This window comes from Mya arenaria, chromosome 3 (genome assembly GCF_026914265.1).
Source record: "Mya arenaria isolate MELC-2E11 chromosome 3, ASM2691426v1".
Lineage (NCBI taxonomy): Eukaryota > Metazoa > Mollusca > Bivalvia > Myida > Myidae > Mya > Mya arenaria.
Genome location: NC_069124.1, coordinates 72,430,284 through 72,443,173, shown reverse-complemented (window position 1 = coordinate 72,443,173; position 12,890 = coordinate 72,430,284). Strand labels below are relative to the sequence as shown.

Below are 12,890 nucleotides of genomic sequence, written 5' to 3'. Positions count from 1 at the left end.
CGTTGAGGTGTATTAATAGTGCAATAAACACCCCCTAATATTTGATATATAATTTATAATGATATCTTTGTTATACCATCGTTGTGTGTTGTTTCAAGGTTGAGCTTCACCTGGTTGTGCATGAGTAAACGTTATGTTTACTGTCTTGGTTTTGATAGTTTTGTTTTAAACGAAACTTGACTCTCCGATCACCAGTGTGACGCCCGCGGTTCTGCATGGTGAGCATTTTTGTAAAGTTTGACTTGCTGTAAAAAACTCTCGGCTATTGTAGTGAACAATATTGAATATCTTTGACTTTGACTTCAAACTACATGTAAAAGCAAGCGTCATCTGTTCTGTCTTCGTCTGTTAATACTTAGAATGTAAAATCAATTCTAAAAAACAAGTCTAGACATATGTGCCCGTAGTTTTCACTGTGGTTTTTAATAGGGATGGTGTTGCCAGTGGTAGCTTTTATTATATATTTATTTAAGGAAACTGAACTTTTTTATTACATCGATTACTATACAAATCCATTATGGCAAGTGTAATCACTTTTGACATCAACGAATAAATTCTGCACCCAGATTGATGTTTCTTCCCAGATAATGTAATCAATTTATCTCAAACTAAATTATATTTGATGCGGTGTTTGAACTGCTTGTATCCTCGGAAACAATGTTTGTTTAAGAAACAAAACATCACAATCAACAACAAAAAAACGACAGCAACACGATCTCGATGATCGTATTTCGTTCATCTGATCTCTTAATCTTTTTGATGGTGTTATCGAACCAATACAAAATATCTTGGATCTTGATATTGCGGGAATGGATACAAAATACATAATGATGTTTTAATAAAAAAATTCGGTTTGGAGGACTACACAAATCAGACAATGCCGGGCTTTAGTCTTTTTAGATCCCTAATCATAGAAGTACTTGGGTTTACCTATTAGTGTATTATTATTTGTTTTTTCTTAAGTTTCCTTAAGTTTATAATGCATGGATAAGATTAATCATTAACGGTTTTACTTTATTCGAAATTGTTGGGATAAGAGTAACATTGTGCTCACAAACCCCCAGGGATTTTAACATTTTATTTACCTAACAATCCTTGATAAACACCCCTAGTTTAATCAATTTTATATGTAGTGTTTTGTTGGTGGAGTTTTGTATTGTTGTTCCATGTTTCTGGTTTGTGATTGTTTGCTTTTGTGTTCTATGTCATTGGCATTGACGTTTTGCCACGGTTTAGGCTTTTCTTCGCCGTACAGTACGAATTTCATTTGATATCTTACACTCATAGACATCGTCCGTTATTTACGTCATTCAACGAAACTATGCATTCCATCCACCGTTCTTCCACATGAAGTTATGATAAAAGTATATAAGTTGTGTTTCTTAATCGTAATACAGTAAAGTCATCACCTCCGTATAAGGGCATCTGAGGCACACCTAGATATGTCGAACGCACTTGGTGGAGATTCACCGATCATGGGTAAAGAGTCCAGCACAATTGTGCAAATACCTAGGTATAAGGTAAGGATAGAACGTCAGGTTAACGCTATACTACAGATCACGATAAAACGATTTCCGCCTGAATGATTTCAAATTAAAAATCTCAGATTGTTTAACATAGATTTAACCTTTAAATATTAAACAAATTACTTCAGATATACAGTGATTTACTGATGATTGCATCAGAAATTAATAATACCTGACGCATCTACTTTTCAGGCGGATAAACGAATCAGCAATAGTCGGATAAACGATTCAGTGATATTAGATAAAATACAGATTGGTTTACTTTCCAAATTATATTCACAGACTTTATTATGATTTTTGGCAACAATTTTAAAGACCTGGCCTTATATTTTCCAATGTATTTATGACTGAATTCTCAATTGAGCTATCGACTTAATCGCTTTGACAGGTAATGATGTTAATCAAACAGCTTGAAGGTAATATATCTTTGACAAATCAGTAAAACAAGCGCCTGCCTATTCCATTAGTTCATACAGACGTTAACACAGATCCGCTATCGTTTGTACAACGAGTTCTTATTTTAAGTTTTGTGTAAGCGCGGCGTTCGGTATGACCAACAACAAGGAAACATCACAGCAGTTATGTTATCCGAACAGACACACCTACATTCAATCAAAGACAACAGTTATAGCGACGATTGTATTGTATTGGGCCAACCGCATAACTTCTTTTTTCAATCTAAACGTTTCATATTTCCTAGAAGCCATGTCGAAACATGTATAATATGTTATCATGATACGCGTCAAATGTCAATGAAAGTAAGATACACTCTTTTTAAGAGGTTTAAGACCGTCTTTATATTCGTATAACTAATTGTTTTCAAGTAATCTTTCGCCTGTCATATATGTTAATGTGTTCAATTAATGATGATATAATTTGGCGAAAATACCTTTGCTCCTTTATCACTATGATTAAACAAGAAATTGAATGGGAGAAGTGACAGCGGCAACCGGAATGTTAAAACAGCAATCGGATTGTTAACAACGGCAACCGGAAAGTTAAAAACAGCAACCGGAGTGTTGACAACGGCAACCGGAGTAATAACAACGGCAACTGGAGAGTTAAGAACATCAATCGGAGTGTTAACAACGGCAACCGGAGAGTTAAGAACATCAGTCGGAGTGTTAACAACAGCATCCAGAGAGTAAACAATAGCAACCGGAGAGTTAACAATAGCAACCGGAGTGTTAACAACGGCAACCGGAGTAATTACAACGGCAACCGGAGTAATAACAACGGGAACCGGAGTGGTGACAACGGCAACCGGAATGTTACAAACATTAATCGGAGTGTTAACAACGGCAACCGGAAAGTTAAGAACATCAATCGGAATGTTAACACCGGCAACCGGAGATTTAAAAACAGCAACCGGAGTGTTAAAAACAGAAACCGGAGAGTTAAGAACATCAATCGGAATGTTAACACCGGAAACAGGAGATTTAAAAACAGCAACCGGAGTGTTAAAAACAGAAACCGGAGTGTTATAAACACAAACCGGAGTAATAACAACGGCAACTGGAGTGTAAAAAACGGAAAGTGGAGAGTTCTCAACGGAACTGGAGTGTTGACAACGGCAACCGGAGTGTTAACAACGGCAACCGGAGTGTTAACAACGGCAACAAAAGATGTATCAACGACAACCGGAATAGTTAAAACGGCAACCGGAGTGTTAACAACGGCAACCGGAGTGTTAAGAACATCAACCGGAGTGTTAACAACAGCAACCGGAGTGTTAACAACGGCAACCGGAGTGTTAAGAGCATCATTCGGAATGTTAACACCGGTAAACGGGGAGTTAAAAACAACAACCGGAGTGTTAAAAACAGAAATCGGAGTGTTATAAACACAAACCGGAGTAATAACAACGGCAACTGGAGTGTAAAAAACGGAAAGTGAAGAGTTCTCAACGGAACTGGAGTAGTAACAACGGCAACCGGATAGTTAACAACGGCAACAGGAGAAGTATCAACGACAACCGAAGTAGTTAGAAAGGCAACCGGAGTGTAAACAACGGCAACCGGATAGTTAAAAACAGCAATTGGAGTGTTAACAACTGCATCCGGAGTATTATAGACAGCAACCAGAGTAATAACAACGGCAACTGGATAATAACAACGGCAACCGGAGTAGTGACAACGGCAACCGGAGTAGTGACAACGGCAACCTGAGTAGTGACAACGGCAACCGGAGTAGTGACAACGGTAACCGAAGTAGTGACAACGGTAACCGGAGTAGTGACAACGGTAACCGGAGTAGTGACAACGGCGACCGGAGTAGTGACAACGGTAACCGGAGTAGTGACAACGGCAACCGGAGTGGTGACAACGGCAACCGGAGTAGTGACAACGGCAACCGGAGTAGTGACAACGGCAACCGGAGTAGTGACAACGGCAACCGGAGTGGTGACAACGATAACCGGAGTAGTGACAACGGTGTTGGCAACCGGAGTAGTGACAACGGTAACCGGAGTGGTGACAACGGTAACCGGAGTAGTAACAACGGCAACCGGAGTGGTGACAACGGTAACCGGAGTAGTGACAACGGTAACCGGAGTGGTGACAACGGTAACCGGAGTAGTGACAACGGCAACCGGAGTAGTAACAACGGCAACCGGAGTAGTGACAACGCAACCGGAGTAGTAACAACGGCAACCGGAGTAGTGACAACGGCAACCGGAGTAGTAACAACGGCAACCGGAGTAGTAACAACGGCAACCGGAGTAGTGACAACGGCAACCGGAGTAGTAACAACGGCAACCGGAGTAGTGACAACGGCAACCGGAGTAGTGACGTCGGCAGCCGGATTAGTAACAACGGTTGCACGGTGACAAAGGTGTACATTTCGACGAATTGAGGACCAACAACAATATGAGTAGTGTACTCTACAGCGATGGAAGGGTAACAATGTCATTATGAGGGGTAACAACGACATTTGTCTGTCTGCCGGCATAACATTGTACGAATATATTCGACATTTGTATGATACTCATATAATACTTGGTCTAAGCAATATGTATTTCAAAAGAGCATTTTAGGACGTACAGAATAAAAGCATAATCAATGGTGAGGGATTATTTGGGGGATTTATACATAAAAGGTAAACAGTTGATACATGCAAAATCAAAATAATCTCGACAGAATTGAGACAGAAGCTTGTTAGCTTATTATATGCCATGCTTCTGGCATTCATTTAAGCTGCTCGTAATGGTGTAAACGTTGTTATGACTTATACATGTTTGTGATCGTTATAATTTGATGGATAAGGTGAAAGGTAAATGACAAATAAATGAAGTAGTGGGTGGTATAGTGCGTTTGAAATATGGAGGTAGCCAAAAAGAGAGAAACGTAAAGAAACAGGAAGACATGGGAGGGCATGGATAGGTCATGTCAGTTGTAGAATCAAGTTGGTTTTAACTTAACTTTAAGAATATCAAAAGCGTTAAGTTTGGCGAATGTGGTGCTGATCGTGATTGTATATCGTTGAGTTGGTCAGGTCCATGGCTTGTTCGTAAAACTTGTTCGACACTAGTACGAAAAGTCCTTGATACTTGTTTGGCATTGTTACGAAACATTTTTATTAATATATATATATATATATATATATATATATATATATATATATATATATATATATATAAGTACAAAACTCATTTGATACTTACTAGACATTAACACGTATCCCCTTCAATACTTATTCGACATTATTACAGAAATGCGCAAATAATTTTATAATATGGTTCGAATTATTGCAGGTTTATACGAATTTACAAATGTTTGTATGATGTTCACAAGTAACATTAGGCACAGTGTTTTTTTTTATTGACAGTTGGCATTAACACCTCTCTTTCTTAAGAAATCAGGTCATTAAAGCTGCCGCTGGTTATTTCCCCACTTTCAAGTCTAGGCGTGTTGATATGTGCTAAAACAAAGCAGGCTTAATCTTTTATTGTGCATACAATATTTAATATTAGAATCTTTGTTGTGTAATATTTAATCTAGAAACAACTCTGAGTATCATTACACCTTAACCTAGATTTATCAAATAAGTGTGTTGGGTTGCCATTCCGCAAAATATCACTTTATGAATGTAATTATTACTAGGGACATGAACATAGTATTCATGATTTCGAAGAAGTCAATACACTGTTTAAATTGATTTACTGACACTATAAAATTCCGATTTGGCTTTCGTAATTATCATGGTATTCAAGACCCTTTATTTCCGTATCCACACAACAATTTACCAGAAATACAATAAATAAGTAGCTGGACTTCTGTAATTAAAATGTATATGAAGGTTTCCATGCAATCGTCATAAAAAGTTATTCAAGGGGACACCCGGGTTCGAACCGGGGACCTCTCGATCTGCAGTCGAATGCTCTACCACTGAGCTATATCCCCTTATACGTGTTTATTGTCCACATATTTGTAAATAAGAACCAGCTGCATTAGGTCTTATCTAATTCATTTATGGCGACATATTGTATTGATAGTAAAAGGAATATAATCAGCTATGTGATACATGAAATAACTCAGTGGAAGAGCATAAACCTGCAGATCGTGTGTTTTACACCATAAATTATGCACATATACAATTGTATATAAATGCGTACAACTATAAATAAAGCAACATCTAGTTATAATGATTAATTGTTGCGACATATTGCATCAATATTATCATCGCCTTTTAAATAAAAAAACCCGCTAAAGAAAGGATTGATTCATGGGGATATAGCTCAGTGGTAGAGCATTCGACTGCAGATCGAGAGGTCCCCGGTTCGAACCCGGGTGTCCCCTTATCGTTTTTTTAACGAAATTCCAGCATGGAAACGCGCCAAATAATTACATACAAATAACGAATTATCAGTCAATGTTTTAACAATGTACAACCCTATTATAGCAACGCCAGAGACAGTCAAGCTTCGCTGTTTGATTGTGGCAATACTAGCAATGAACGTGGAGTCGGTGGCTGAGATGCGCTAATGACACGTGACCACATGTGATTTCTGTCCCCGCCCATACATTACGCTGCATAAAGACGATGGATCAATGTCCCAGTTGCAAATACAGTGGCATATGCAGTGGTATCATAAATATACTTTTTGATATAAATCTTTTATAATGATAAATATAACGCCCCTGTTGTTTTGATGTTCAAAGGTGAAGCTTCACCTAGTTGTGCAAGGTTCAGCATTACACCTGTTCTGTTTCTCTTTTATCATCATCATCTTCCTCAAAAACCGATGTTTTGTTGTAAAGTCTACTACATTATTTCGGGAGTAAACGTTCTGTTTACTTACTTAGTTTTGATATTTTCCTCTTTACCGAAATTTGGCTCTCCGAAAGAGCTGATAAAGCGGACTGTAGGTTTTCACCAGTGCAACGCCTCCGTATCTGCATCTTGAGCATATTTGTGTTTGTTACGTCTGACTAATTGTAATAAAACTCTAGGATATTGAAATGACCAATATGGTATGTCTTGGACTTTGACTTCGTATTAAAAGCAAGCGTCATCTTTTCTGTCTTCGTCAGACCAAAGAAACGTGCACGCGTAAGCAATGACTAAGCATGTAAAACATGCAGCAGTGGGACTGGATATATACACTCTATTGTAGACCGGTCAATATTTGTAAAACACGTTGTATGTGTTGCTTTCTTTCTAACAATGAACACTTTTAAAACGAAAACATATCTGGATTTGACGCATTTATTGTACAACAATAGAGGAAATTTATCCTTAAACGCTATACTGTACATTTACATTTCAAAGCACCAACATTGTATCGAAACATGGAGAACAGTTTAAAGCACATATATGTAACAACATTATTGTAGCACATGGCATTCATATCATCACGGCGATTTGAGCTTTGTTGCACAACTTAATTTGCTGCCAAGACAAAACATTGGTGTTAAAGCCGATTCCTAGTCAGATATTGTAAAAGTAGGGGGCCTTTTACAGTACCCGACGATATATCCCTAAATTAGGGGCCAGTCGTTGTAAAAACAAAACAAACGAACTTTATTTACAACAACAGTGTTGTAGGCAAAAGTTTTTTTATTCTTCTTATTGAGAATTAGTATTATTACTCTTTTTTCGATTATTCGAATACCGATTTTGACATTCGAATACCAAACGTTTGATCGAATATTTCGAATATTCGTTTGCATCTCTAACACTATTATATCTAATTGCAAGTTCTTTGTGTAACTCGTTCTACATCCGTTTGATAATAGATGTTCATTGAGGGCAGTATACTATTACATGGTCAACCAATGCCCCTGAATGACCCCCCCCAACCCCCCCTCCCCCCAAAAAAAAACCCAAAACAATAACAAACAAAAGAAAAATAAAAAAAAAATGTTAGATTAAATCTACTTGAGGGGAAAGGTTTAAGTCACATGAGTGAAATCAGTTATCATAAATACTTAAATAGACAATGCGCTCTGTACTGTCTGGATAGTTATTGAATAGTTGATTAATGAAATTGTGCTTTGTTATTTTGTGCCTATGCATAGTCTAAATGATCTTGGCACATAACTGGGTGTTTCCTTCAAATGTTATTTTATCCTAAGCTGAAGAGGTTTCGTATAGGTTAGAAAGTTTAATGCGTGCGACAAGTAATTAATTTACGTAGAAATTTGATGTAAAGAGTTACGATTCAAAAGTTTGCGCAATGTCAGATGTCTTACAGACGAGACCGCCAACGATGTTTTTTGTTTTACAACTGCATTGTTTATTCTGAAAATGAACAAACAACTTACCGAATTCTCAATTCGGATTCCCATAGAGTACATTTTGCAAAGTGCGGTTGCAATTTTATTGTTACGGAGTTTGTCTCTAAACACTTAATGCCTCATTTTGTGCAGTAATTGAGCTCGGTTTTATAGGAATCTAATGACCTATTTTGTAAGTGGTCATATTATTTCAATTTTCTGCATTACGGCGATATGGAACAGACTGCTAATGTAACGCATTGCTATTATGGTTATTTATTTACTGCCGTGGGTTTACGAGAAATTTATTTCAGATTATTTTGCAATCAATTTGATTTCAAATTTAGCGTATGTTATGCCTCATGCAGGCACATTCCAAACTTATTTCCGAAAACGCAAGCCTTTCTACATTATTGGTTTATAGTTGATGTGATACAAAATAATAAAACAAATATACATGCAAGTTGTTCTGCAACAAACGAATAATGTCGCCATAATATTTAACTAGAATTCATTGACATCCGTTAATTGTTTTCTTACTTTTCTTCTACATAAACACAATAAAAAAAACTCACCGCGTCTAAGCACAAAAATATGCTTAGGCCTAAACAAATAATTGTGTGGTTCTGGTCACCCGACCCTACCTGGAAAATATCGCCGACCCTACTGTTTTTTTGATGCGACTTGCGAAAAAAACCCACTCCAGAACGTCGGGAGTTTAAGCTCATAACACCCAAGATGAGTTTCGAAGATGTAGAGATAATGTTTTTGTTCGAGCCGGGATCTGTATCCGAGATTGACAAGTCAACATCCGACAAGGGACCATGGACCCGTTTGTATGAAGAACAGCTGTACGATATTCCTGTCGTACAATTTATCGGGAAATTCTCCGACTTTTCGCTCTTCAGAGTAAGGTATATACAATGGAACAAAATGTCTCTGTATAATAGTATAAGTTTTCCCACACATAAGATTGAATGCCGGTCTAATTTTAATATACCCCACCTACCACTGCAGGACAAGGCATGACCCATTTCACTTGTCATGTTGTCAGATGCAGTCATAATTTAAAAAAATAAAAATAAAATAGCAGTAAGGCAAACATACTACTGGTATTGAAAGGAAATATAAAACACTGGGAGTTCTGACATAGGCTGGTGCCTGACAAAATGTGACTTTCTTTTAAACTGGGCCTGAAACCTGGCTCTGTTGCCATTTGTACAGTTTATAAATTATTCCTTACTTTACTTCTTGGAGAATGGCAGAGAAATGTTTTTGAGATGCTGAAGCAGGTCAGTATTGTCACATTTAATTTTCAATATGTTTTGCTTTCGGTAGGTGTGTGACGAATGACAACAAAACTGGCATTGACACACCACCTAACTGCAGCCATGCTCAGCAATGTCCTTATATAACTGAAATTCTGTTGAAAAAGGACAAAAACAAAGCAAACAAGCCTGTACCAAACTAAAAAAAAAATCCCGACCTACCCTACCTATTCATGGGGACCATGTTACCCGAACCACACAATTTATTCTTTTAGGCCTTATAAGGCCATTGTTTATTCTGAAAATGAAAATAAAAGCAGTAACCGAATTCTCATTTTGTATTCTCGTGAAGTATGTTTTGCTAAGTGAACTTATGAGTGATTTATTATTAAGTTTTTTAACACATACTGTTTCATTTCGTCTCACAATTGAGCTCAGTTTCATTGTTTTTTAAGACTTTAATGACCTATTTCGTATGTGGTCATATTATTTCAATTATTGCGGTATACCATTACAGCAATATGAAACAGACTGCTTATTTACGCATCATACACATAACTATACGATTCAGTGATGGTTATGATGGTTATTGTTTTATAAGGGTGGTTTATAAGAAATATTACTAAGATTATTTTGTAATCGACGGTCTACTTTTTGATTTTAAATAGTTCTTTCTTCAGTGCATGTGATGCAACAAAACAAAATAAACATGCAATATAGATCTGCAATCATTACAAATATAGTCGCCATCATTTGAGAGTAGATCGCCATTTGTAATATACAGTTTTCCCATATTTTTTCTTCATTAAAATTAAAATTCGAGTATCTGTTTATATGATTTGTACATTCGTTACTTCTTTTGTACCTTCTACAAAAACTTCATTTTTATGTTACCTTCCCGCGTTTAAGCAAACAAACGTTTATTTTTAAAAGCGCGACACACACACATGGCCAGAGCACAGGGACATACCTGCAAAAAGGGCGTATACATAATACGGCATCCGCATCTAAATTCAACATAATCACTTCTATAAAAATTGATAATGAGCTACTTAAATTCTCCAACTTTTATCTTCAACTTTAACTCTAAGATTCAAGCGGACTGCATAAACAGGGGGAATTGTTTTTAAATAAAACAAAAACGTTTTTTGGTAATATATTATTGCCATTTTATTGCAATTAAATCAAAATGACAATATGTACTCGGAATTCACAGTTCAATTATGTTTCAAGAGAGAGAAGCTGTCAGCATCCATTCGTAGATCATACCAGTTACCCTCGTGCAATTAAGTGCAAAATCGAAGAAATGAAAGGAGCAATAATTTCCTTTCTGTTGTTCGGACATGACAAAATGACATGTCATTGATTCATTTACCATTTATGCGTTTTCAACGCACTGTGAAATTGTCAATATTGGTCAGAAGATTTTGCCTTTCTCGCATGATTTGTAAAGTAAGTGGAGTACTTCTGCTTGGAAATCATAGGAATGCTTTTGCCAGTGGTAGCTTTTATTGTATATCTATTTAAGCAAATCGAACTTTCTAGTACATCGATTACTGTCAGAAACACAAATCTAGTATGGCAAATGTAATAACTTTTAGACAGCAACAAATACATTTTGCGCCCAGACTGATGTTGATTCCCAGATAATGTAATCATTTTATCTCAAATTAAATTATATTAAATGCTGTGTTTGAACTGCTTCTCTGTTTCTATTCTTAACATAAATGCTTATTTTAAGAAATCAAATATCATAATCAACAACAAAAACAACGAAAACGACAGCAAAACGATTACGATGGTCATTTTTCGTCCAACTGATTTCCATTGATCTATACATAACCAATAAACTGTGATATACCAATTATCATAGATCCGTATATTGCGGCAATGGATACAATATATATATTGGTGTTTTAATAAATGAACTCAGAATAATGGACTTTAAATAAAAGAAAATGATGGTCGTGTCATTTTTTGTAACCTGAATAGTGGATGAAAAACACCATTGTGAAAAACGTTTTAAGTGAATCGGGGTTAATTGCTTCTAAGGTTAGTTTAAGCTTTGGATTGGTCAAAGTTTGGCTCAGGTATCACGAGTTTGTGAAGTTGATCAATCGAAGTTATATCTTAATTCAAACCAGTATGTCTATGTAAAAAAACCTGTATAGGAGAGTCGATTAAGCAGACTTTAGGCAAGAACAGAATTGATGAAGCTGAAAGATGTTCACTGTATTGATGGCTAACTTTTTTGTTTACGATTGTTTCTAGGGTTACACGAAGGTGTGCTTATACTGAAGTCCATTAAAGTTAACACACATAATGTAAGCTTCATAAGACATAGTTTTGATTGAAGTTAATAAACCAAACTAAAATGTATTCTACTTTGAAGAGCAGAGTATTTCAAACCACCATTAAATTTCAATACAATATGTCGATATAGATTAAATAAGGATTTTTGTGTTGATAGCCCAACTGTTTGAAATCTCACGTCTACGAATGCCTATGGTTCTGAATATTTCTCAATGATTTACCTCAGCATTACTGTTTCGTCGATTAATAATATCACGTATTAGTTTGTCCCATGCAAAGCTGTTAAGGCTGCACAGTCAATACAAAACGGATTTTCGTGTCAATTATCTTATTTTGCGCGTTGTGTTTACTATTAATTAAAGAATCTTCCTCCGATATTAGAAATATGCATATTCTCAAATTGCTTCAACAAACACTTCTAAACATATCTCGTATTTCGTGTTCATTCAAAATTCAAATTTAAAATGTTTTAAGGCTTTCATGCTTTCTTTGAAAAAAGTACTTCTAACTTACTGCTGATCAAATTGGCCACATTTTGCCATGTCGACGAATTCGATCAAGGGCAAATTAACAGTAATAAATTTTATGAAATAATGGTAACTTTCTGAGTGTTTTCATTAAGCATACCAAGGCGCTATCTCGTCGTTTCTTAATAAAGAAGTTAAATCATCGATTTTTTTTTTGCTGTCGTATGTATGTATGTATTTCTTTAGACTTTGCGGTCAAGGATAGCCCGTGAAAGTTCAAGCATTTATTTCCAACGGGGTCCTTTGTTTTTGCTGAAGGGACAGCACGCTGAAGAGACAGCGGTGGGATACAAGGAAGTCCGGGTGCGATACCCTAGCTCTTTTTCGAAGAGACCCCTTGGTTCTTTTACGTGCTCGGTGTAAAACACCGATACACGGGCGGGGTACAACTTTCCTGGGTTAAACCAGTACTGAGTACACCACTTTTCCAAGCACTACCCTTTAAATGCCGAGCGCCAGGCAATGGAGCTACTTGTACCAATTTTTAACGTCTTTTGGTATGACGCGGTCAGGGATCGAACCCACGACCTCCCGCTCCGT

At 36.7% G+C, this 12,890-nt stretch overlaps 1 protein-coding gene and 2 non-coding genes across 3 annotated transcripts; 2 read left to right on the top strand and 1 right to left on the bottom strand.

The window, feature by feature from the left end:
* Nucleotides 1-1,442: 1,442 nt before the first annotated feature.
* On the top strand, nucleotides 1,443-4,353 carry LOC128226251 (putative uncharacterized protein DDB_G0286901). The gene is made up of 3 exons (XM_052936135.1): nucleotides 1,443-1,513; nucleotides 2,493-3,299; nucleotides 3,657-4,353. Exons 1-3 carry the CDS (start codon nucleotides 1,443-1,445, stop codon nucleotides 4,351-4,353), a joined length of 1,575 nt encoding a protein of 524 aa, XP_052792095.1.
* Nucleotides 4,354-5,854: 1,501 nt separating this feature from the next.
* Trnac-gca (transfer RNA cysteine (anticodon GCA)) lies at nucleotides 5,855-5,926 on the bottom strand. The gene has a single exon. It is a non-coding gene; the product is annotated as a tRNA-Cys (tRNA).
* A 324-nt stretch (nucleotides 5,927-6,250) lies between these two features.
* On the top strand, nucleotides 6,251-6,322 carry Trnac-gca (transfer RNA cysteine (anticodon GCA)). Its single transcript has one exon. It is a non-coding gene; the product is annotated as a tRNA-Cys (tRNA).
* The last annotated feature ends 6,568 nt before the right edge of the window (nucleotides 6,323-12,890 follow it).

Excerpts from the sequence above, each read along its gene's own strand:
- LOC128226251 (XM_052936135.1), top strand. The coding sequence starts at position 1,443 with ATGTCGAACGCACTTGGTGGAGATTCACCGATCATGGGTAAAGAGTCC. Across the intron at positions 1,514-2,492 it reads ACAATTGTGCAAATACCTAG|CAATCGGATTGTTAACAACG; the intron begins GTATAAGGTAAG and ends ATGTTAAAACAG. Across the intron at positions 3,300-3,656 it reads TTAAGAGCATCATTCGGAAT|TGACAACGGCAACCGGAGTA; the intron begins GTTAACACCGGT and ends CAACCGGAGTAG.